The sequence below is a fragment of the Gopherus evgoodei genome, chromosome 1, assembly GCF_007399415.2.
Source record: "Gopherus evgoodei ecotype Sinaloan lineage chromosome 1, rGopEvg1_v1.p, whole genome shotgun sequence".
Taxonomy (NCBI): domain Eukaryota; kingdom Metazoa; phylum Chordata; order Testudines; family Testudinidae; genus Gopherus; species Gopherus evgoodei.
Window position 1 is genome coordinate 298,786,275 of NC_044322.1, and position 26,882 is coordinate 298,813,156.

Consider the following 26,882-nt stretch of genomic DNA (forward strand, 5'->3'; position numbering starts at 1 on the left):
ACTTGTTTATTTATCTGGGTCTTTAGATCTAAAACATACTGCTCTGTTGTCTCTCCAAGTTTCTGAGAAATATGCATTTCATAAGCACAATTATTTTTAGGAACATTCTCTGATTCAGTTTGAACGTTGTGAAATAAATTAGTTAGAAAGCCCTCAGGATTAGTAAAATTGTTATTTCCAAAAAATATGCCATACCTCTGAAATTTGAATATCAGTTAGGTTAATTAAACTCCAGTCATCAGAATTCAGAGCAGGTGAGTCTTCTTAAATTTAGTTTAATAAAAATTATGGACTATATTTAGTCAGTGTAACCTAGAGCACGTCCCCTTTGTAAAGAGCAACAAGAAGAACCCATGTTCAGTGCCCAACAAATTGTATTGGTCCAACAAAACCCAGGACAAGGTTACATATCCATGTGTGCCATCTTCAGACACCCTATCTATTAACCATTTATATATATATCTGTAACACTGCCCCACACAAAGGCATGCTGTCAGCAGCGGGCATCAAATCTTGGACCTCTTGAGCTAAATGCATGAGCCAAAAGATGCATCTCTCTTAGCCAAGACTGTAGCAATCTCTAACTAGCTGAGCCACCATTAGAGGAGGACAGAGCGCCACTCCGAGGGGGCAGGGGTTGCATATGCAAATATAGAATACTTCCCAAACCACCTTGCTGTGCACTCAGAATGGAGATCTGGAGGATGACAGTAAACACCACTGACTAAAGAGAGGGGTTGGTCAATGTGACTGGGACTCAAACTGATTCAGTGTAGCCCATCCCCAGCCTCTACCAGCAAAAGTTCTGTGGGGCCATCTGCAAATTAAAGCTTTCTTTCCATGGAGAACCCAATGTAATGCCTGCCTGATTTTCATCCCCCAGGACTGTTTTGTTGAGTTTCCTCTAGAAAACAAAGCGATAGAGAAGGCCAAACAATCTGATATCTATATTCATTTAATAATATCTTTTTGAGGGAAACCAAAGAAAGCAAAGTCAAGTCATTACAATTGTCATTGTCATTTACTCTGGGACAAAATCCTGGCCCCTGCTCTCAGGGCGTAGGGAGTCTCAGAGTGGAACCATATGACTGTTGTGCTGGGGCAGGAAAAAATCTGGGAATCTGTCCAGCGGCTGTATGCTCTGCACTACAGATCCCAGCTCCATGGCATGCTGTCATGGAGGGAAAGCCAGAGGTCACTGAGATTGAGATAATGGTGGCAGATTCCTCTCTTCCCACTCCTGTGCAGAGAAAGCCAGCATCCATCCCATTACTTAGGCTGGATGTTTGGAGCAGGATTGAGGGGAGGGCTATGAATTCTGGTAATGTGTAAATAAAGTGATGAAACAGAGCAAATCTTGTAATTGTTAGAAGCATTAGGAGTGCAAGTGTTTAGCATTTAATGTTAGATTTTCTTAAAACTGATCCTATAAACGTTTTACATTTTTATTTCCTCTTCTCCACTTTTGATATTACGCCTTATCCTGTAATATATGTTTACTTTTGGGGTATGGAAAATAAAAATGCAAACATAAAAACTTCCAATCCTGTAGACAGAGCAAGAGAACATGACTATGCACATATTCAGAGATAACACTTGGTGATGCTTTTGAGTGCTTGGTTAATATTTACCCAGGGCATATGTAGTAATTAAACAATTGTAACTGCTTTCCTCCAAGACTTTTGGTATCAGAGCACAGAACACAGCCTCAGAGCTTTTCGAAGAGTTTAAAAAAAAGAGAGAGAGAGAGAAGAGCTCCTGTAAAAGCTTTCTCTTCAATTTTGGTTTCACTAGCTTTTGAAAATGGCAGGGGTGAGCAGCTGCATGAAATATTCCATGTTCATCTTCAACTTTTTGTTCTGGGTAAGTTGATGTTTAAGTTACTAATAGTAGCATGGGAATCAGAGCCCACCATATTCAGGGAATATAGCAGCAGCAGTTATAAAGGAAATTAGATATAAATAAAAAACGAGAGTATGATTGGAAATAGGTAGAGCAGAGGGGAGAGAGAATCCATTGAACTTCAGCTTATCAGCAACATTCGCTTAGTCTCTGGTTTTCTTTCATTTTCAATGCTAAGTAAATGCCTGTATTTTTTGTACATTTAAAATTAGAGATCTAGTTCTTGTGACGACATATTGCAAGTGCCCTCATTTTGAGGGACATCACTCATTATCGTCCAAAAGTTGTCTATGTTACATATGAACTATCTTGGTTTTACTGTTGTAAATTATTTACATCGGGGGGTTAGAATCATTTTATAGATGCATTTTTAAATCTTTTGCAGGAATAATGTTTGTATGTGTTGTGACAATGTTCCTCCTCTACCTTGGTGGGTCCTGCACTTATTGGCAGATTTTCTCACCTCAGTGATCTTCCCCACAGTCTGGGTCAACTCCTCCTGTGTCTGATCAGGAGTTGGGAGGTTTAGGGGGAACCCAGGCCCGCCCTCTACTCTGGGTTCCAGCCCAGGGCCCTGTGGATTGCAGCTGTCTATAGTGCCTCCTGTAATAGTGACAGCTACAACTCCCTGGGCTACTTCCCCATGGCCTCCTCCAGACACCTTCTTTATCCTCATCACAGGACCTTCCTGCTGGTGTCTGATAATGCTTGTACTCCTTAGTCCTCCAGCAGCACACCCTCTCACTCTCAGTTCTTTGGGCCTTTGCTCCCAGCTCCTCAAACGCACTTCTTCTCCTCTGGCTCCCCCAGCCTGACTGGAGTGATCTCCTTTTTAAACCCAGGTGCCTTGATTGGCCTGCCTTGATTGGCTGCAGGTGTTCTAATCAGCCTGTCTGCCATAACTGGTTCTAGCAGGTTCCTGATTAGTCTAGTGCAGCCCCTGCCCTGGTCACTCAGGGAACAGAAAACTACTCATCTAGTGACCAGTATATTTGCCCTCTACCAGATTCCTGTACCCCACTGGCCTGGGTCTGTCACAGTGTCTTATTTTGGCTCTGTCTTGCACCGAGTCTCTTACTTTGGCTCTGGCACACTGACAGGTTGCAATAGTGCGTATTAGGGGTAATTATATTGAAGTGGATGGAGTATGTGAGAGAGTAGAATCCAGGTCTGATGTAAAAGAAGAGCAACGTGAAGCCTTCTGAGTTTGGTTTGAAACAGATCTCCATACTTCTTGTGGCTTTACTTGTTTGCAGACCTGGAAGTTTTTGGAAGGTTTGAGTTCAAATAAAACCAGTCTTCTCATGGCTGAATCTTGTCAACTCTTAGGCAAGAGATGTGACAGGTTGACAAAGGGGATACTGAAACCAGAAGTGGAATTAGTAGCTACACCAAGGGACTTGCCTCAAGGGATCTTTCCCAGTGAAGAGAAGAGAAAACTCAAAAGAAACCACAAACAGTAGCTTCTGAAAGTTTTGTGGCTAGCCAGATAGAGTTTGCAAAAGCCTTTGATGCCTTGGGGACACAATAAATAAACTTCTAATGAGCCAGTTCTGGTTTGTGAACTCAGACCTAGCCCAGGCTGATTTTGAGTATGTTTAAAGTTTAAGCTGAACATAGATGTGACCTCAACAGCCATGTAGTCTGGTCCGCTGCACTCAAGGCAGGACTGTGTAATAACTAGACCATTCCTGACAGGTGTGTCTAATCTGTTTACATTCATTTGTTTACCTATTTACATTAATTTACCTATTTACAATTTGTCTAATCTGTTCATCTATTTACATTCATTCTTATGGGGAAATTGGATTCACTTAACATTGTTTCACTTAAAGTAGCATTTTTCAGGAACATAACTACAACTTTAAGCAAGGAGTTACTGTATGCAGTTGATTGTTCTTTCCTAAGTGGAGTACTTTGCATTTGTCCTTATTGAATTTCATCCTATTTACTTCAGAACATTTCTTCATTTTGTCCAGATCATTTTAAATTTTAATCCTATCCTCCAAAGCACTTGCAACCTCCCTCAGCTTGGTATTGTCTGCACACTCTGTAAGTGTACTCTCTATGCCATTATCTAAATCATTTACGAAGATGTTGAACAAAACTGGACCCAAGACCTGTCCCTGCAGGACCCCATATGCTCTTCCAGCTTTACTTTGAACAACTGATTACTCTGGAAATAGTTTTCCAGCCAGTTATGCATCCACCTTATAGTAGCTCCATCTAGGCTATATTTTCCTAGTTTGTTTATGAGGTCATGCTAGACAGCATCAAAAGCCTTACTGAAGTCAAGATATACCACATCTACTGCTTCCCTCCATCTGCAGGGCTTGTTATCCTGTCAAAGAGAGCTATTAAGTTGGTTTGACATGATTTGTTCTTGACAAATTCATGTTAACTGTTACTTATCACCTTATTATCTTCCAGGTGTTTGCAAACTGATTGCTTGATTATTTGTTCCATTATCTTTCTGGGTACTGAAGTTAAGATGACTAGTCTGTAATTCCCCAGGTTGTCCTTATTCCCATTTTTATAGATTTCATCAGGTCCTGCTAACTTGAAGACACCTAACTTGTCCAAGTAATTTTTAACTTGTTCTTTCCCTATTTCAGCCTCAGATCCTACCTCATTTTCACTAGCGTTTACTATGTTAGACATCCAATTGCTACTAATCTTTTTGGTGAAAACAGAAACAAAAACGTCATTTTGCATTTCTCCTATGTCCACATTCTGTGAAAGCACTCAGAATTCAGTAGAGAGAACAGTGGGTATTACTATAGCTTTTAGCCAGTGTTCCCCAAGCACACTAATCCCGGCACTGTCCAGAAGTGGCTGGAGCACTGGGTCTATTGACACTGGCAAAAATGCCAACAGTCCAACCAACTTGCAGTGCCCCCTGCTGTGGGATTGAAAAATCGAGCTTATAATAGGAAGCTAAGGTAGCATCAGCCTCAGAACAGCTATTGCCACTTGAGTACTTCTAGTATATTGAATTTCAACAAAATCAAGGCAGAGCTTTATTCAGGGCTCCTGTAAGGACATAGGACTGGAAGGGATCTCCTGGGTCATTGAGTCCAATCCCCTGCTATCACAGGCAAGCCTGTCATACAATCCCATTCATAAACTTATCAAGCTTCATCTTAAAACTAGTTAGGTTGTTTGCCTCCGCAACTCCTATTGGCTGTTCCAGAACCTCCTCTGAGGGTTAGAAACCTTCTGATATCCAGCCTATGCATCCATGCAAAGGAATAAGGGTATGTAAGTCTCCTTCTTGCTTCTTTACCCAGGCTGCCTACAATACATGAAGCAGTGCAGTGAAGAGTGCAATCTCCATGTGATTGCAACTTGCTCTCCTACCCATGTGGGTAGGGAGTGGGTGGAGCCCTAGTATTCTAGTCAGACATCACAGTCAGCACATCTGCATCAAGTGTAGGACTGGCACAGATTACTGCACTTGCCTTTGAAGGAAGGGGGTGGGGAACCAGGCACCAGACTGTGACTCTGTAAGACACAGTCTGGGCCCTGGTCTGCTCCTAAGGCAGTTCAGCTACATAGGTGGCCCTTGGTCAGGGCTTGTGGCAAAGCCACAATATAGCCTCAGTTATTTGCTTTTACTCATAGAACTGGTTGGAAATTTTCTGATGGCATGTTTTTCCATTCAAAAATGCTGATTTGCCAAAAATGAAACATTTTGTCAACATGTATTGATTTTGACAAAATTTCATTTGGAAAAAAAACAAAAAAACCAGAATGGAGCATTCCAGTAAGATTGAGACATTGTGTTTTGACCCTCTCAGAATGTAATGCTTCATTTTTTTAATTTTGAAACTACTTTTTGTTTCAGATTTTTTAAAAATTGGGTTTTATAGAAGAAACTCTGAATTGGAATGAAATATGCAGACTTTATCAGAGCAAAACATTTTGATTGACCTGAAACTATTTCTAAGTGTGTGGGGGTGAATTTCATAATTTTGCAGGAAACCGCAACAATTTTTGGTTCTCTTTTATTTTGGAAAGGAAACATTTTGAAATTGGAGTTTCCCACTAAGTGGAAAATCTAATTCTGGGCCATTATTCATTTTATTATTACTGATATATTTCTCTGGCAGTAATAAAGTCATTAATAATATTGTGGGTCAAATTTTGTTCATGAGTTTAGGCCAGGAGTCTGCAACCTCTGGCACGTGGCTCGCCAGGGTAAGCACCCTGGCAGGCTGTGCCAGTTTCTTTACATGCTGTGTTGGCCGGTTCGGCGGACCATGGCTCTCACTGGCCGCGGTTCACCGTTCCAGGCCAATGGGGGTGGCAGGAAGCAGCGTAGGCGAGGGATGTGCTAGCTGCAGATTCCTGCTGCCCCCATTGGCCTGGGATGGCGAATCACAGCGAGTGGGAGCCGCAGTCCACCGAATCTGCCAATGCGGCATGTAAACAAACTGGCCCGGCCCGCCAGAGTGCTTACCCTGGCGAGCCGCGTGCCAGAGGTTGCCGACCCCTGGTTTAGGCCAAATGGATTTTCTCACATGAGAAGTGCCACTGAAGTGAACGTGACTAAAGCCCATAATGTCTGGTACGTAGCCAAATATTTTACTCAGTGACATAGACCAATGCCTGAACATGGGGTCATATAATACCATCAGTTTTTAAGCCAAAGTCCCCATTAATTTCAATGGAAGTTCTAGTTAAAATTTGATAACATGAGATAGCAAATAATATCCTCTCTTTTTATTGTTTCCTCCTGTTCAGATATAAAAGCCTATAAACAGACTAAATACTAATGTACTTACAGGACTTTTACTTAGAAGCAGAAAAAATGTAGTGTTCAGGTTTGAGTATTGGCCATGTTCCACATTAAATAATCTGCTAAAGTCATTATGGGATCTGAGATTGAGTATTATACCAGCCCTTTTAGTGGGTGATGGTTTTTATTAAGGAAAATTGTCTAAAAATAATAAAAATAACAATTTTACTTCAGAATGTCCAGGAATGGTCACAATCTTACTGAGACGCCTATATCATCATCTCTCTCAAAAATTTAAAGGTCATCTTCTACCACGGTTACTTAAAGTGACCACTAACGGGATACGGCAAGGTAGCACTGAACTTGTGTAAGCGTGGCAGTCTGTCCTTAAATGATTCTTCTTTCTCCTCTCCCCACATCCCCTCCATTCTTTCAAGCCAGTACATTCTTTGGATCTGGTTCTCCTCTTTCACTAGTATAACTATCTTTATTTCAGTGGTTCTAATCTGAGTTTCATCAGAGTTAACGAGAGGAGAGTCGGGCCCTTTGCCTGCCTACTAATCCTTCATCTAGTCATTAAGGTCTTCTCTCGGGTGACCAGATGTCCTGATTTTATAGGGACAGTCCTGAATTTTGGGTCTTTTTCTTATATAGGCTCCTATTACCCCCACCCCCTGTCATGCTTTCAACTAGCTGGGCATGTCTCCAGTTGAGTCCAGTATACCCCTGCTTGATATGCAATGCTGATATTATTCTTGGAAATGAGGATCTGCACATGGTTGTTTGTAGTCAACCACTGTAGCTAATAAAAAACACGGGTTGGGTGGGTCACTCAGGGCCAAATCCTGAAATCCTTCTCAGATTTTACTCAGTCACCAGTCAGACTCCCAGGGACATAATTAAAAAAAAACAAACCCATGAAATCAGTTCAAGTTTACCTGAATAAAAAGTGAGGGAGGACTTCAATATTTGATACTTGATCATTAATATTAGGCCATATTGGGCCCACGGGAATGTACCTGTCCTGCATCCAGAACTATTTCTCACTTCCTACCAGTCTGTGGAGAGCTGTCTGCAGGGTTAGAACCCATTGGATTGGATCAAGTACTGGCTAAGCTAAGTGGAAAGAGTGGATGGGCTAAGGGGGGGCTGTGGAGGAATGCACACCATCCTTTCTCTGGTCCTGCAGTACTTATCTGGAAAAGGCAATGCGGCTTGGGAAGGCTGTAGGCAAAGGGAGTCCCTGGTACTGCAGTTTCATTAGGGAAACAGTGCCAGGGAACAAAAGGCTGCTGGGGGTAGGGGGTCTCCATGTGGATGGCCCTGATATGAGAAATGATCTTTTTTTACAACTCGGGTATACACTGTGTTCTCTAACTATTATAACATTGTACATTTATATACACCCTCATCCCATGGGATCACAAAGTGCCTCCCAAACCATACACATAAATAGCCACTGAACTGTAGGAACTTCTGGAATTGGAACATCAGGCAGCTGGTGCACAGCACACTGCACCACTCGGGTGAGTGAGGGAAATTCAACTGCCATTTATGAAGTTTTCCAGCTGTGAAGCTGTATCCTGAGCTGTAGGCTGTTGATCTTTCTTTCGCTTTGCTGTATAGATAATTTCAGTATTTCTGCAGGTGCCTGGTGCAGCTGGGGATGTTGTGTGTGTGTACAGGAAGGCAGTGTGACCTAATGGGCAGAAACTCAGCTCTGCTACTGAACTGCTGGGCAAACATGGCCAAAGAACTTCCCCGCTGTCTGCCTCAGTTTCCCCAACTGTAAAATGGGGATAATGGTACTGATCTCCTTCGTAAAGCGCTTTGAGTGCTAGTGATGGAAAGTGCTATAGATGAGAGTTAGATATTATTATTACTAATGTTTTGTCCCTGCAGATGTGTGGTTGCATTATTCTGGGGGTCTCAATCTGGATGCGTGTAAGCAAAGCTGCTCAGGAGGTAAATGTATTCTGTCCTACAAAAACACACTTTTTTTCAGCCTAAAATGATAAAGCACTGGGTCAGCTAATAAACACACATTCATTTTCTACAGTAATTTCCATGAGCTTACTAGCCTTTCCGGGAGGTGACTGGTGTGTGTGTAGTAACCAAATTATGATCTCTAACATTAAATAAGAGGGATCAGTCAGGTGGTCAGATGTAATGAATGGTACAATTGCAGAGGTATGTGTGCAGTGAGCTTTTCTTTATGGTACTACTACTATATATGTTTACAAAGCTGCTTAGATTTCTATTGTGTGACATGATCCTAATCTTGCTCCCGTTGAAGTCAAAGGGAATTAGGCCGTTGATTTCAATGTGGGAGAAAGATCAGTACTCACGTAACAAACAGTCCCCTCAAAAGTCAGTCCAAATTTTTTTAGAAAAAGAAGTAAGTATACTCAGGAACCTTTTTGAATTTTCCAGTGAATTTTCTGCTTTCGAGCCCTTCCTCAAAAGTGGGATGTCTAATCCCTGAGCAATTTTAGCCTTTACATATAAGCAAATATTTTCCTTATGTTTCCAGTGGAACTGATAAAATATGAGGCCTGATCCTGTAACCCTTTTTATTGCACGAGTAAGGATTTGCAGTACAGGGCCCTAAGGTAGCAAAATCAAGAAGTCCTTATGAAGTCCTTTCCTGCAGAAATCCTACTGGAGACGAGAGGAGAGGAAAACTGCCCAAGGTCTCCTTCACAAAGTTTATCTGGATCAGTCCATTGGATTTTCACCTACCCCCATCCCTCCTTATAAAATAATCAAGAAGTTCACCTACCATGGTCTAAGGTTCTTGAGGAATCTACCAGAGGCCAAGGCCATCTGTGTGGAGGCCCTTTGCTTCTTCAGTGGTTCTGGGCCCCCCTGCAACCTACTGTCAATGGTCCCTGACAGCAAAGTTCCATTGGAGTCACACTCTAACAGCAACTCTTCCCTCTGCCACTGCTCAGCAATCTATCTTAGTGGGAGGCTGGTTCAACAGCACAGAGGAGCTTAGCGGACTAGTATGCACTCAGAGCTTTTAAAATTTACTATATTGATGGGGATGGGGCGGGTGAAACATCCAGCTCCATACTCTTGAGAAACATAACTCTTTTCTTCAGTGCATGAATCTGGGCCAGAGAGAGATAAATGGGTTTGAGACTTTGTGAGTCATTTTTTCCTTAAAATGCTTCTTGACTGATTCCAGAAGTGAAAAAAAATGGCTATCCATGTTGGAAACAATTTCTCTGACTTCCAGGTTGATTTTATAGGGCTGATTAAAATGCCAAGACATCTGATTGCCAGTCTGTTGCCACACCATGAGCCAGGGCACTTTTCCCATCAATCAAGAACAATATGTCTTTGATCAACATTTTCACATTTGCAATTTAAAAGGAAAAAAAAAAGATGTTGGCGTCCTACCTCTAGTGGCTGGCTGTGTTACAGCCAGTCAATCTCAGAGTGAACTCCCACCTTTGCCAGAGTGTGGACATGAAAGAACACACTGTATATTTGTTATAGAGTCCCCTGGTACAATGAAATATGGCCATATTTTATATAAAGTCATTGGTGGTGGAGAAGTGGAGAGCTTTGAGCTTCTTTATTACGTAAGAGGATAGAAGAGAAGTTCCAGTCTCGAATCTTCCAATCTTCTACAGAGGCTGAAGTTGCCACACCTGTTTTATTGACTTTATACAGCACACTTCCCCAAATGGCTTTATATACCTGGGATACCTTAATCACAACTGTGCTCTGCAAGGCCACAAGTCAGGAAAGCATTTCTATTCAGGACAGTATTTAGGTATGTACCTAAGTGCTTTCCTGAATTGGATCCCTAGTTCTAAATAGCTGAATTGCTTCAATTGCTGTCTGCAGAATTAAGAGTTAGAGACCAAATCCTGAAGCCCGTACACATCATTTCCAGTCTTCACTCAGGCAAAGTTCCCATTCAAAGTCAATGTGCATTTTGTCTGACTATTTTACTGAGTAACAATTTCAGGATTTGGCTGTAGATGAATACAGTTCTCTAACAGTAAATAGGAGGTTTACTTCAGCTTGGAAAAGTAAAGCACACTGCATTTCTCATATTATACTAGTCTACATGCAGCTTTGCTGTTTCCATCAGAAGATATATGTGACAATTTCCAGACATTGTTACTAATCTTGGCAACAGTGAGGAAAATATTCTTTGAAGGTTTCTCTCAATTTTGGCCTACAGCCTTCTCATGCCCAATCAGAACTGAATAAATTGATATTTAATTATATTGAATTATAGGAATTGTTTGCTTAAATATCACTCACATCAAAATACAGACACCATCCCTTAGAGTAATACTGTGGAAACAGTTTAAAACATATAGAAGCCTTGAAAAAATGTATCTGACCTTGCCCTCTTGTGTATCCAGTACTATTCTGAATAATGCTCTCACAGGAAGTGCAATGGAGTAAGTGAATGCATTTCTGGGATTGTCATGAAGAACTTTTTTTTCCACAACACTAGATTAATAACAGAACTTTTCCAGGTAATCATTTTTTTCTACATATAGTAAAAACAAATATTTATTGGCTGAAAATAGAACAAATCATATTTAAGACAAAAGACCTTTGTTTATTCATTAAAGGTGAAATTCACTCCTGTACAGAGGGCCAGCACAAAGACAATGGACTGCTAATTGCTTCTTAAACTCTCAAAATAGGGCTGAAATGAGGCCTTAGGGGTGCCCTCTACTCATGAGAGAATGTCACCCTGATTGAGTAATCCATACATAACAGTTCTCTATCCTCAACTACAAAGTCACTCTCTTTCGGGGGCGGGGTGTGTGTGTGTGTGTGTGTGTGTGTGTGTGTGTGTGTGTGTGTGTGTGTGTGTGTGTGTGTGTGTGTGTGTGTGTGTGTGGAAAATGGGGAGGGAGAGGTAGATCAGGTTATCTAACAAATTTCTCTTCTTCTAGAAAGGATTTTCTTACAGCTGAGTTTTTGTTTCTCTCTCTACAGGATCTCAATTTAGATAGTAGCCTGTTTTCAGCTGTTGACCTGATGATAGCAGTGGGCTCCATCATTATGGTCCTTGGTTTCCTGGGGTGCTGTGGTGCAATGAAGGAAAGTCAGTGCATGCTGATTTTGGTAGGGTCACAGAAAGAAAAAATTTGCCTAAAATTTTCAAACTAAAGTTAGGGCTGGTGGAAAAGTTCCTTGCAAAGAGACTGGTTGTAATCTGGGGCAGTTCTGCTTGATCAAATGATTATTTGTATTAACTGTTTGAAACCATTCCACCCAGTGCATGGTGGGATGCTTCTCACTGTCTGACAAAGTCAACTTCCATAGGCAGGGTCTGGAGGGTTTCCAGAAATATTGGGCCATATTGTGGCTGCTTAGTGGCCTCCCATGATAGCAGTCCTTTCACTCTTGGAACTGGTAACTCCATCAAACCCCAGAAGAAGTTATCCCAAAGGATAGTTTACACAGAGCAGGGCTGTTGTGTGGGTATAGCTGCCAAGAGTCATGCATCTGGTGTGACACTCAAATTGTTTCAGCCCTATTGAGATGTCACTGGTTCTGACAGCTGTGGGAATGGGCCTGAAGCTGGTCCTGTCTGCCAGGGCACTGTGGGCACTCTGCCTCCCCTCGCCCTTCTCCCTCTTCTGGATCCCAGAGGGGAAGGAGCAGTTAGTAGCAACCATGTGGGAATAGAAGGTGAGGGGGGCCCAGTACTGGGTCCAGAAATCCCTTAGCCACCTCCCAGCTTTCTCCCCGACCAACTCCCACTCAGCTTCCCCCTGCCAATCTTCTCCCAGATTCCCACCACTGTCACTCCCCCCCCCAGTCACCTCAGATAACTCCCAGGTCACACCTGACTCCCCCTCACCCACAGCTTGTCTTACCCAGCACCAAGCCATCTACCTAGCATCCTTAACCACAGCTGTTAAGTACTATGAAGCTATGAAGCCGGGAGTGGAGAGAAGCACCAGTGCAAGTATACTCACCACAACTTGAAGATTGTGGGATTGGTTTGTCCAAATATGCAAATTAATGCATTACATTATTGGCATAAAATGTCACACATGGAGCTGCACAAAGCGTTTGTACTGGGGAAGGCAGCAATCTGTACCATGCCAATGGATAGAGCACAATATGCAGTTCCCATGTGACCTTTGCAGTCTTCAGATAGATTGTGCCTGCAGGAGACATAACAGCTCCCAATGCTCCTCCCGGAACAGTGAAACACCACATCATCCCTTACACTGGTCCAGGGCATTTGTGTACAGAAAAAGGGCAATTTTTGTCTCAAACTGAGTTAGGATGAATACGTTGATCAGCTCTAACCAGGATGTAAATTTACTCTACCAAAGTTTCCATTCATGTAAATAATAATTTGACATCAATCTGGAAGAAATGATCTTTTGCTGGTCAAAAGTATTAACTTTTTCCTTCTTTGTTTTCTTGCTAGTTTTTTATTGGACTGCTTTTGATCCTGATTCTTCAGGTCGTAGCAGGTATTTTGGGAGCAGTGTATAAGTCTCAGGTACTGTATGGTTCAATCACATTTACTGAATTCTTTGGAATATTTTACATACAGTATGAACTATTATAATATAATATCGCTTGGATTTCCAGATAGAAACAACGCTTAACAAGACTCTCTTAGAGGAGGCAAAGAAGTTGCAAACCGTCACTCAGGATTCTAAAGTATTTCAAGAGAACTTTCAGAAGTTTGAGAAAATGGTAATTGAAGGCAGGTTTTATCTGTCTCATCTGTTGCATCTGATGCAGAGTTAATCCTTGTTTCATCACTATACTGCTACAGAGTTGAGTATCACCCTTCTGAAAAAGCATAAATTGCCCTAAGTGCAGCTGAAAAACTGTACAGGGGGATTCTAGTCTCTTTCTGTGGCTTGGAGTTCTTTCCTGTGATGATTTTCCTGCAGCAATGTTTGTGTAAGAATTGGGGGTAGGAGTTTAGCATAGAGACAACCTGTATCTGTCGATAGTGGGGGAGGGAGCAGAGTGGGGGCAGAGGCTTCAGCAGATGCTACTGAGCATGTAAAGTCCATGTGAGCATGCTCAGTACAAGCCAAGCAGCAAATCTGGAGATACACATGACCCCACTTGCCCTGCCCCACATGTTGTCTCTGGTTTAGAATATTCACTGGATCCACCACTATGCAGTTCCCCATTCCCAGTCTCCCGTTCCGCCATAGGGTCCGAGCCACTGATTAGGGGCTTACATATGAGTCATCATTTAACTTTCTGAAAGTCTCTTTCTAGAGGAAGTTTGGTATCTCTGTCTTTATCCCATTGTCTTGTATTATCTAAGTACCTGCGTGTTGTCAGATCACTAAGCATTTTTGATACATGAGCGTGAAGAAAAGAGAACGTTTGGTACTTATCTCACTTCTTTTTTTAGGAATATCATATCTGTTTGTGTAGAAATTCCAACTTTGTTATATTCGTTTGTTTTCTCTCAGAACTACTGAGCTATATTTTAGAAGGTTTTATGGTTGACTCATTTACTACAACTATTTGAACTTCAAAGTTCCATGTAAAGTTTGTAAATCACTTAAGGACCATATACGTTTATAATGTCTGGATATTATGTATCTAAGAACCATACATTAAATTATCTGGTTCAAAGAACTTAAGTTTGAGCTATATAAACCAAATAACTTTGGTTCAAAGATTACAAACTCTGCCATGTGCCTTCAGATACTGTAAATTTCTTCATCCAAACACCCTTACTCAAGAAAATTTGAAGCACCCAGCAGTTCTTGTAAGTAATAGAAAGCCATGAATAAAAAGCTTTCAAGGTCTTGACATGCTGCCAAGAGAATTTACAAGGTCTGCAGATTCACTTGTTCCTTGAAAGGTCTCCAGCCCCTTCCTGAGGCCCATGTAAGCTCTGCACTCGTTATACCACTATGGAGCTTACAAGATCACAGATATTATCTATTGAGTTTAGAAGATCCAGAGGTATTGTCTCTCTTTTGCAGGGTTTGCATAGTCATTCTGTTGATTTTGTAAGCTTTGTTCTTACTGCTATGGAGAGTACAGGGTCTGCAGCCTATAACCAAATACAGACCATTATAGAGATACCTGAACCAAGCCTCTGAATTTGAGCATATCCAGTCTTTGATTCATAGATTCCAAAGCCAGAAGGGACCATTGTGATTATCAGGTCTCCTGTGTAATACAGGCCATAGAACTTCCCCAAAATAATCCCTAAAGCAATCTTGACTTAAAATTGTCAGTGATGAAGAATCCACCATGACCCTTGGTAAATTGTTCCAATGGTTCACCTTCACTGTCAGAAATATATATATATATTTCCAGTCTTAATTTGTCTAGCTTCAGCTTCCAGCCACTGGATCATGTTACACCTTTTTCTTCTAGACTGAGGAGTCCATTAGTAAATATTTGTTTCCCATATAGCTTCTTACAAAAGTTATTATGATCCTGGGATGCATAAACTAGGAATCTCAAGTAGAAAGGCAGAAATTATTTTACCTCTGTATTTGGAACTGGTGTGACCACTGCTAGAATACTGTGCTCAGTTCTTGTGCCCACAATTCAAGAAGAGTATTGATAAAGTGGAGATAGTTCAGAGAGGAACCACAAGAATGAATAATAGCTTAGAAAACACTCCTTATAGTGACAGACTCAGAGAGCTCAATCTATTTAGTTTAACAAAGAGAAGTTTAAGAGGTGACTTGATTACAGTCTAACAGTATCTTGGATTTGGATCCAGATCTAAAATTTGTCACTCTGAATAAAATGAAAGACTAAATTCCTAGATTCAAACACTGCTCAAAGTCAGGGAAAGTCAGACAAAGAACCAAACTTTGCATCTTGGAGCTGTCTCTACTGAGCATTCTGAAAACCTCATATAATGCTAGGTTTGTTGACTGCTGTGCCAGTGGACCTTATCTTCTCTGGAGAAAACACACCTGATTCACAGCTATGATTCTTGATTCACAGCAGTGGGGACATGAGCGATACAATTTGAACCCTCTGTGCTCAAATGGAGATTCATCCCTAGGCTAGATTGTGATTCTGTCACCACCTTCTATCTTTAAACTCTATCTTAGAATTTTTATTGGAATTTACCTGCGTAAGGATGCAGTAACTAATAAAAGACCTTAGAATTTGGCCAGTGCTGGGCATAAAATATAAATAACATTTTCATTTTCTTCTTCAAAATACTAAAGAAATTCTCAGTATAAAAAGTGCCTCACCTGCTCAAAGGCTTTGGTTACTCTCTATAGGTGAAGCACTTATCTGTAGCGTCTGTGTTAGTTTAGACTGGCAGTGATTGTTCAGTTTCTCATCTAAGTGATGCCTGAAATGTCTCAGTATTTTTCTCTACCTTCAGAGAAACTTCCTTTCCAACACAAACATGATACAGGAGGATGGAATTTAAAGTACTTTGTTTTAGCTAAAATGTTTTTATTTCTTCTAAATACTCAGTGAAAGAAGAAACTTGTAAAGGGGTCCTTTGTGAGCCAAGGAGCCTACTGGTTAGCACTTACTCGGTCATGCGGCAGTGGTAGGAGAGCCCAGGCCCACCCACTACACTGGGCTCTGACCCAGGGCCCTAGGAGCAGGGATGCTGGAACTAGGGGACCATGGGGCAAGGGCAAGGGGATCATGGCCTCCCAATTTTTAACATGGATATAGTTTGGAGGTTGCATTGCCCCCCCCCAAAACTGCAAGCCTTGGGCAGGCATGGAGCGGTGGCAGCAGGGGCTGAGCTTCCTGGTGCGGGGAGCTGATAAGGTGATCATCTCCCCTGCCACCAAGCACAGCCCCTACCGGAGGCACCAGCCTCTTCCCAGAGCGGATGGGGTCAAGGGGGTGCTCCCTTGCCAAGTGGCCCCACCCACTGCTCCTCCTCTTCCCCCTGAGGCCCTGCCCCCTGGCCAGGCCAGAACAGAGCTGGGTCATGATCAGAGCTGCCCAGGGAACCCAAGCTGCTGTGGGGAGCCCCAAACCTTTCAGCTGCCATGGGCAGAGTGCCTGAGGGGGCAGGGACATAGGCTGGGGGCTGCTTTCAGGCACCTTGACCACCACCCACAGCAGGTGGAGGGTCTGGGGCTTCTCACAGTAGCCTGGGCTCCCTGGGCAGCTCTTACCACAGCCTGGCTCCGGCTTCTGGCCTGGCCATGGAGTCGTGCCTCAGAGGGAAAGAGGAGAGCAGGATTGGGCCACACAGGAAGAGGAGGAAAGAGGGGAGGGGCTTGTGGCCTTCCCACTTATACTGAGGTTCTGGCTCTGTTGCCTAGGAGGGTCACCAGCATTGGGCCTCTGGGAGGGACCCTTCCTTGGGTCTCTTCCTAACACAGTTTCTTTCCCTCAGCTTCTGATCCCAGATAAGGGGAAAAGAAAAAGGAAACCAAAAATGACCAGCACCGGCTGGTCTGTGCATACAGCACTGTGCCTCTCCAGCCCCCTTTTTGCAGGAGCCTTCAGGGCAGATGTGCATTCTTCCTCAGCCTCCCCTTTCTGAGCTGGGTTGCTTCCTTTTCAACCCTGTCTCCAGTTGGAGCATGCTCTGCAGGATTGGAAGGGTGGGGCTACCTGCACCCAATCTAGTCCTTTAACCACTTCCGTCTCAGTGTGGGGTTTGTATACCCCATCACAGAGCTACGTATCACACACCATTTTACCAGTGTTAATTGAAATTTGATATCTTATTTAAAATAAATGATGATGGATCCAAGTGATGCTGGAATGACGATATAATGGGTTTATAGGAGAAAGCAAATGTTGTATAAAGACTTTATTAAGGAGGATTCAGAACAAAGAACGATAACGTTATGACAAGCTCTGCTAAACCTAACCCTCCCTTCCTTCCTCAGTCTGAGGTCTTCACTTTACAGGTCTCTAATGAAGCAATAACTCAGAGCTGGCAGACTCCTGTGTCAAGGGAGAGACCACGCCCAGCATTAAAAGCCTTTCTATTTAAGGGAAGTTCTTTATCTGGCTGCACTCCCCATTCGAACCAGCTATGGCAGCAACCTAGATATGCAATCTGTATAATCTTTTCAGCACTCAGAGAATGACAGATACTATTTTGCCATGACAAATGTGACCCAATGAGCACCACCAGTGAGATTAGATGCTTTGAAAGACGGCTGATGGCCATTGGTTCCAAGCTGAAGATATTTTGAAAGAAAGTTGTTACTCCAGCCTTTACTATTTTAAAATCAGCCATCAGTATGTAGTGGCAAATTTAGTCCTGGGATAAGGGAGCCTGTCAGGGACTATGTAAGTCATAAAGAAAAATGAGCATATCTTATGGAACATTCACTATGTGTTGCTTATTTGAAATATTTTCTCCCTTATTAGAAAGTCATGTAATGCTATATTTTATTGTAAAAGAGAGAGAAATAAAACAGGATAAAAAGAGAGGTTCTTTCTGTGGGTTTATGTCCAGGCTCATATCCATGCATGTCTAGCACCAAAAGGTGGAACATTCAAGATGTGTCTGATCTTGAAAGATGCCTCCTGAGAAGTGCAGAATGTTCAACTCCCATTTGCATAAGGGGACAGGCCATTCACTACAGAGCAGCTAGTGCTCAGAACCATTCATTCTTATTATGCCTGGGTGTGCATTGCCTGGTCCATATGAGCACATGACTTTAGGGGATGAGCTTAGAGACTCTTCTTCTGAACACTGCCAGGGATGCTAGGGGAATGGTAGCCAGACATTTAGACAGCTTGTGCTGCCAGCTCCTATTGCTCACCCAACCCACTGCTTATGATATCATAGACAGCCCCCAGGAGGGGTGAGGAGTCTCTCTGGAAAAAGTAGAGGTAGAGCCATAGTGGCTCTGTTTTTTAGTAAATGATTGTTTTATGATGTCCCATTCATGTCTACAAGATGAGTGGTTCCAGCTGCCCTTTAAAACAGAGAAGAGCTAAAACCAGAACTTTGTGATGCCCTGCCTCCACCCCTGCACTTTGATGGTTTGGATGAAATAGAACCTGAACCAAAACATATCCCTAGTCTCTCTGGCCCATGGCTAGGTTCATGGGATACCCATCCATTAAGGTAGTTATTTTTCTAGCTATCACATTTTTATATGCCTGTATTGTTTTTTTCCAGGTTGGCTTTTTTTCACGTTAAATACTTTGGCTATGTCTAACATACAAATATAAAATGCAGGGAAAAAGCATAACGCTGAAAACATCCAACGTTGTTACATGCTATGTCGTGACACATGCAGTCATTAATCCAAAACCATGTTACCAATTCTTTCTTATTGTATATTGGAAATCTGTTCTTCTTTATTTATTGACTACAATTCATCTGCAATTCTGATTATTGATAGAAGACACTGATACATGTACACAAAGGGCCTCTTAGATGTACAATGTCTTGGTAAGGTTTGCAAGCGTGAAACAGATTTATGTGACTTGTTTTCAGTCACCATTCTTCCTTTTCACCACTCCATTTCTCTTCTTTTACAGAATCAGTGCTGTGGTTTGGTGAAGGGATCTGAAGACTGGGGGAGCAATTTTAATTCTCCTTATGGTAATTTTAAGATCTGTGAGTGTGCAGAGAAAGACCAAAATACAGATCTCTGCATCTTTTATTCTAACAGATACATTTATAAAAAGGTAAGTACAATTTTTACATATTGCACTTTCCAAAAAGAGATTTAGAGCGAGGTTCTGTCTGCTTAGCATGGTCATTAAAGAGCCCCTGATACTTTTGAAAAGGAAAAGGGTGTGTCCTGTTTTCTTTAGTTAAATTTTCCTCTCCTCCAGCAGTTGTGAAGTGCAGAATGCTTGTTGGCTGCTGCCTACTCCCTCTGCCATGCCAGCCTTTCTACAGTGCCCTAAGGACCTCTGCAGCCTGTCTGGCTTCCCAGCTTGTGGTCACCAGTGAAGATTCTGAGCGACAGGAGGCCTTAGTGACCACTCCATATTGATATGGGGATTACTCACCTCCTCTCTCACCTCAGGCTCCGGATTCCACACAATAAGATAACTACATTGTCAGACATGTTTGCCCAGGATTTGACCCATAGCTGTTAAAGTACCTAAGAATATTTCAAGATAAAAGGCTTCAATGTAAGAGATTGTTAATCTCTTTTAAAAAGGTTCACGCTCAGTTATAGAATCCGCTGGAAGGAAATGCTGCATGTTTTCTGACAGCACACTTGAGGGGCCATTTCTCCCAGCTGTACCCCTTGGAAAAGCTTTCAGCATTTAATTATAACAGTAAGACAGGGTGCATGATGACAGGCAGCAAAGAGAGATTCAGACAAAAATTGGAGGGTGGGAGAAGGGAACTCAATTCATCTATTTCAAAATTTATCTGTCTCATTACATGGAAATTAGAACTCTGCAAATCCAGAGGGAAATAGTGAAAACATGCATAAAATATCTGCATTTTTAGAAAGTTAGTGGTACAACATGTCTGGTTTTGCCATTATCTACATCCATATCCAGCAGATTTCTATAAATATCAAATTTTGGGGCTAGATTTTTATAAATATTGAAGTTCATTGCCAGATTCTGCCACCCTTATTTATGCTGAGTACTAATTCATTCTTCGAGTCACTGAAGGAAAGCTGCTTGTGAATAAGGGTATATTCAGCAGGTGTGTAGGGTGGCAGAGTCAAGTCCTAACATTCAGAAATATGAAATGGTATGTTCCTCTTTGGCCAAAGTTCAGCCAGGGTCTAAATGGACCCAAAGGAGACAAGCATGAAAATATAGATGAATTATTGTGGGTGCAAGACAAATTCCCTATGCAAACCACCAAATTTTATGGGCAAGAGTGGATCTTGGCAGGATCCTTGTGAAACAAACCCACCATTTTGAGACTTGCTGCAATAGTGAGTCAGAGCTAAATTTAAAGCCTTTTTGAGCAAAAGATAAACATGTTTATCACTGGGGAGAAAACAGGGTGAAAGAAAGTCCATCCTCTTTGGGCAGGGAACAGTGGTGGTGGTGGAGGGACCATGTAGTTTTGTTGGCTCTGGGCCTCACTTGGTCTTCACCATGGTTTGGAAGAGCAGTTAGTCACCGACTTGAGCAAATGTAGTCATGATAAGAACAAGCATATGTACATTTATAAAAAAGTACAGAGAGACTCCAACTGGAATTCCAGATCTGAATTGCTCACTCCATCCCACTTCCAGCCTGAGCCCCTCGAACATCTGAGAAAGTTTGGATTTAAATGTGACTCCATGTCCAATCATCCTGCTCTGAGCCTGTAATAAACCTGACCTGGAACAACAAATGCAAATATCAGTGTAATGGTAAATTGACTCACTTCCAGACCCAAACTTCACAGCTTTGGCCCCTCTCTAATTAAAATGGATTAGACAGAGAAAATAAGAATAAATGATATTTTTACTTCATTTTACATGTGGCAGTATCACAAACCCTAGACACTGAAGCAGTGTCTTTATTCTGAAACTTTACCCTACGTGTATATTTGGATACTAGATTCATATTTGGGAAAACAAAGAGCAGATATTCCTCCCAGAGCACAGGATGGTTGCAGATGGACTCTTTGTCTTTGTAACAAACCAGAGCAAATTAGAACAGCTTCTCTTGCACATGGTGGATTACCTTTTTGGCCAGTGCTATCCCATACAGCCAATGATTTTAGAGGCTGTACTCCTAATGATCTTCTATTACTCATAATTAATCTTTTCTTTTCTTTCAGCCATGTAGCATTGTGATAATTGATTTCTTCAAACACCATATGGTCATACTCATGGGGATTGCATTTGGATTGGCATTTATTGAGGTATAAATCATTAAAATATTTATTGGATGACAAGCAGAGTGTTGCATTTGAAAGTATGCTGGGACTGGGATTAAAATACCTGGATTGCCCTACTATGAGGCAAGAGTGAATTGGCTTTAACCTCATCCCAAATTGTACCATCATTTAGTATTTAGGTATATTGCAGTAAGGCTCAAGACCTCAGGATCAGGACCCTACCGTGGTGGGTACTGTACAAACAGGTTGTACGACCCACTTCCTGCAAAGAATTTACAGCCTAAGGGCTAAATCGTAACTTTACAATTGGCCCTGAGCAAAAGCTGATACTTAGCTGCATAACCCCAGCAGCATACCGGGGAGAGTCACAGTCCTCTCCCTATTCCCCCCCTCTTGCTGGGAGAAGAATAGTTTACTTACTGTGCATCTGGCCAGTTACTGGCAGTTACTGGTTTCTAACCAAGACAGGAGTGAGGCTCTGGAACAGCCTCCCACTAGGGGTATGGAGGCAAACAAGATAGCTTTAAAATGGAGTCTGAATGGGATTATATGATAGGGTTGCCTGCAATAGCAAATAAGTGGACTTGATGAACCAGGAGGTTCCTTCCAGTCCTATGTATGCTGTCTGTCAGTGAAGTGGCAGAATGAGACATTCTCCTGCCACCCCTTCCTTTCCTACCCACTTGCTCACAGTGGGTGGATCTACAGAGTAGCCCCATCACAGTTTTTTGGGTTTTTTTTTTATATTTTTCTTTTCTCACTTTCATGTGTGTTTTTATTTTCTGGTTCTTGTCAGCAGCAGAAACAGAGGGGCCAAAAATACAAAAAGAGATGCTATTCTTGTTCTATTCCTCTATCTATTGGCTCAGCGAGATAGAGGAAATGGTAGAAATTTCACAAGAGAACCCATCCTTATGGGATTTCCAGCTAAGCTGGGAGTTGGTCTGAACTTTGGGATGCTCATCTGAACCAGACTGTCACCCTGAACCCTCTCAATTTCAGATATTACTACTTGCTGGAACCTGAAATTCAACCTTTTTTTAAAAATTGCTTTAATGGGCCCTGTTTTGAAGTCCACTGAAGTCAACAGACCTTCCAATGGGATTTGGATCAGGTCCAAAAAAAGTTATTGACCTTGTCTTTCTAAATACATTGATTTAAGAAAGCTTTGTATTGTCAAGAGTTCAGGCCAGTTACATTAATCTCAATTGTAACTAAATTGTAGTCCTCACATAATAGAGAGATTATGATGTGGAATTATTGTTCTGAGGACACAGTTCCCCCAAAGAGGAAATTTAAACAGGTAAAGAGCAGAATATACAATTGGAATGTTTGGGCTACTTATTTCAATTGTTTCTTCATTTACTGAACAATGACACAATACATTTTCTCTAAAGAAATGAGGGGGGAAAAGTGATGTTATCTAGTTAACCACCTGACTAATGTTAGGTTCTGTCTATGCCTAAGAAACAGGGGACTTAATTGCTTAGTCTCATTCCATTATTTTACATTTTTTGTATTACTTCTTTGTAGTCCCCCCCCCCCCGAAATTAGAGGCTTGAGGATGACAAAGAGCATTTTGCATGTGCTGAATCCATAATTCAGACTGAAAAGGTTTTTCAATTATAGCATTGCTTTGGCAGAGAATTATTCTCCCTGACCTAATAGTGGGCAGGAGCCCCAACCTAAAAAATCCATGTCCAGGAAAGTAATAGTAAGCAGGAAAGACTCAGTATGGCTGAAGTGCTTGATATGACTTGCAACTAACCTCTTACTTAACATTTCACATAAGGCTGTGTACTCACCATGCATAGCACACCTTTGTGTCAGTGTGCAATGCTGCCCGGGATCCTCGTTTCCAGCACTGCCTCCTGACCGTCTGCCTCGCACTGGCTCTTCCATGCCTCAGCCCTCCAGCCAAGTCACAAAAAGTTCAAATATCCTCCAGGGTAACCAAAAGGTTCAAATGAAAATCCAAATATCTGAATAATTCTTCTGTCCTCTTGGGCAACTGAAGTCTTCTGCGGTGTGTAGAAACCCTACCTCAGAGCTACTCAACCACAGGAGCCTACTCTGTGGGTTTGTCTCCATAGGAGAGTCTTCTCTTCTGTATGGTTTCTCCCTGGATCTTGTCCCCTTTCCAGGGCCTGCCCCCAACAGGGATCAGTTCTATCACTGTGCCTTTCCTCAGTCTACATGCCCGAACCCCTTCCCATAGAGAGTGGGAACTCCATACCTCCTCTCTTCTGGGCCTTCTCCACTCAGTTGTGTTTAATTAATCCTCTGCAGGATTAATGGGGGTCAATTACTTTTACTCCATTACATCCAGTTGGTATCACTAATTGCCCCTCCATGGCTAGAACAGGGGCAAGGGTGAGGGTAACTGCTAGGTCAGAAGCCAGCCAACAGTCTGCCACTGTTCTCCATTTGGGCTTTGTTTGTTGCTGCTGTCTCTCTTGATCATGAAAGGACTAAAAAACAAACAAACAAAAATCCAAGGGAAAGATCCATCGCTCCATTGATGTCACCAAATCTATGACATTTTATACCCGCTGAAGTTCTGCCATGACATGTCAAATGATAGCCATTAAAAGGGCATTTGCTTAACCACCCTCCACCCCAAAAAACAACCCACAACCAAACTCAACAAGTGCTTTTCCAAAGCTTCTCCTTGTCTCTTCTTTTTGCTTTCGGCATACTGAAACATTTACTCACTGTGATATTTGTATAAATTAGACCATAATCTCCTTGAATTGGGGATGTTGGACCAAAGACAACACAGGCACAAGTGAATATGCCTATGTGGTTTATACTAGCCACTAATGAATTTGTCTCCTTGTCTGGCTTTAGATCTGTATATTCTCTATGTTCTCCATTGTAAATTTCTTGAAAAAGTTAAACACTGTTGTTTAGTTGTTTCATAAATGACTATTTGGATCTTTCCTCTTTTTACTTAACACTCATATAGCGATAAATTAAGGGCATAAGGGATCATTATGGTCATCTAATTGGTTCTCAACCTATTTACACAACCTTCGTGTTATGTGAGCTGCATCAAATAGTATCTCTATGGCCCTGAGAATATCACATCGGCTGCAGCCCTGTGCTGACTGGGCTGCAAGCGGCCTACTGGCCGCAGGTTGAGAAGCATTGAATAATCTGACCTCCTGCATAATCTCAGCCACAGAATTTCACCCAGTAATTCCCGCAACAAAACTGCGCCTTAGTCAGATTTCATTTCAGTCAGCTAGTTCTTTAATAGATGCAACATTTCTGGCCTGATCAGACTATTGGTAAATTTAAAATATTTGTAATGTGACTATTTAGCACCCAAAATGATAGGGGTGTCTGAGTACATATGTATATAATGTGTGTGTATAGATATAATATAAAAGCTAGTGAAACACACAAAAGGTAAAATAGAAAAGATAAAAGATGTCAAAGAAACTAAAATCTTGGTATACTACAGAGTCTGAGAAGTTATTCCAGAGATTTAGAAAATAAAAATGAATAGCTGTATTGAAAAATCCCATGTCTGAAGAAGGGTCCCCCATCAACACGGGCCATCATCTTTTTTAAACAAAGTTTAAGTCTTCCATCTTCTCTGCAATCTTACCTATGGTACATGCTGATTTCATTAAAATCCCAATACCCTAGAGTCATGCTTCTAGTGAGAGTCATTGGAAAAAATCTACTCCACCACAGATTTAGTCTGCATGTAAATCCAAGACATTTGCAAACAAAATATTCTCACTGTGTATCAATTCTATGCAGGGATTTCCAGGACTGCCAAGTAATACCATAAATGTCTTTGTTTTCCAGATTGTTGGTTTGGGGTTTTCGATGAGCCTGTACTGTCAGATCCAGAGAAAATGAAACAATGGAAGAGTCAGAACTATGTCCTCAGACAAATCAAAACTTGTATAGATAGATACGTATTTGGCTTCCACATTTAAATAAATATATGCATGTCACAAGCAGCTGTTTTGATAAAAGCAGCAGCCCTGATGAATACAGATTCTTCGTGTAAAATGATCTCCTTAAAATTAATGAGATTAATGATGTGAATGTGGATTTTTATTTGCAATAAATGTCTTTACAACTTTGATGAGCTCATTTTGTGTGTAGATTTCTTTGAATGATGCTGAAATTTTTCATTTATCAGACAATGTGTCTTCACAGTGTTGCGCTAATCACAGCAGAGTACTCAGAAAAATCTGCAAGTGACATTGTAATGGTTTGCTGATGCTGAGAATCACACAATTCCAGGAAGTATTGCTTGTGGGGCAGTGTTTCTTTTATAACTACTATCACAGGTCAATTTGACACCAAGTAAGGTATTATGGAGAAAGTTTTGTCATTTTGGGGATTCTCAATTTTTTCTCAAATAGGAAGTATATATCTCCTTAAGGATGTTTAAATTAGCACCTTGGCATGTAACATGGACATTGAGGAGTCTCAGGGCTGCTTTCCTAAATGAGAAGTTGGATTTAGGGACAAGCATTTTCCAAGTCTGCATAAAGGGTGATATCCTGGTGCCTATTGAAATCAATGGCAAAACTTGCATTGACTTCAGGTGGCCAGGATTTCATTTACAGTGTCTAAGCAAGGCAGCTAGTTCTGCAGAAGCAGGTTGGCAAGAGAAAAATGGGAAAAGATACATTCATTCAGACTGAACACATTAGGTGAATATACTTGGCATTAAGTGCCAGTTTTATAAGGTTATTTAGGTACTTAGAGATGCTGATAGGCACCTGGTGGGATTCTAAAAAGCACCTTGAAATTAATGGGAGTGCTAGAGATTGGGCCATAGGCAGTCTGGCCTGCTGGTTAAAGAGAGAGTTTGGCCTATCGGTTAGAGCTGGGTCCAGGGTGAGCAGAGTCCAGGAACAAGCCCAGGGTCAGGGCTGGAGGGACAGAAGCTAAATGCCAGAGCTGAGAGCAATCAGAGTCGTGGGTCATCAGCTCTGGAGAGGCAGGAACTGAAGGGGAACCAGAACTGATGCAGGTTAGGAGCAGGGACTGGAAATCTGCTGCTACAGGGATTAGAATGGTACAATAGATATTGAGCAGCAAGGAAGCTTCAGCTGCTGCTGTGCTTAAAGCCAGCCTGCTGCCCTTCCTACCCGTCAGATGATGCAATCAACCAGGTAATGTACTGCAGACCAGCTACACTTGTTGGATTGCCAGGAGACTGACTCTGCTGCAGCCCTCATCCTAACAGTATCCCCCCGCTAGAGGCCTTGGGGCTTGTTTTCTTTGAGTAGATGTAGTGAAAAGTGAGCAGGAGGTCAAAGTTATGGATGTGTTCTATGGGTTCCCACGAGCATTCATCAGGGCCGTATCCCTTTCAGTCAATTAAGTATTGGCTCCTTCCCTGTAGTCAGCGAGAGTCCAGAATTTGCTGAACCACATATTCTTCCTGACCCTGAATGGTTATTGGCAGAGGCAGGGGAGTGGTGCCGTGTGGGAAGATATTTTTGGTATGTGACTTTAACTTTAACAGGGAGA

At 41.9% G+C, this 26,882-nt stretch overlaps 1 protein-coding gene across 1 annotated transcript; it reads left to right on the top strand.

Annotated features, from left to right (window-relative positions):
• The first annotated feature begins 1,766 nt into the window (after positions 1-1,766).
• TSPAN8 (tetraspanin 8) lies at positions 1,767-25,265 on the top strand. The gene is made up of 8 exons (XM_030554111.1): positions 1,767-1,863; positions 8,546-8,608; positions 11,624-11,752; positions 13,077-13,151; positions 13,244-13,351; positions 19,097-19,246; positions 21,312-21,395; positions 25,194-25,265. The coding sequence occupies exons 1-8, from the start codon at positions 1,804-1,806 to the stop codon at positions 25,245-25,247; spliced, it is 723 nt and encodes a 240-aa protein (XP_030409971.1). The 5' UTR covers positions 1,767-1,803; the 3' UTR covers positions 25,248-25,265.
• Positions 25,266-26,882: the final 1,617 nt, after the last annotated feature.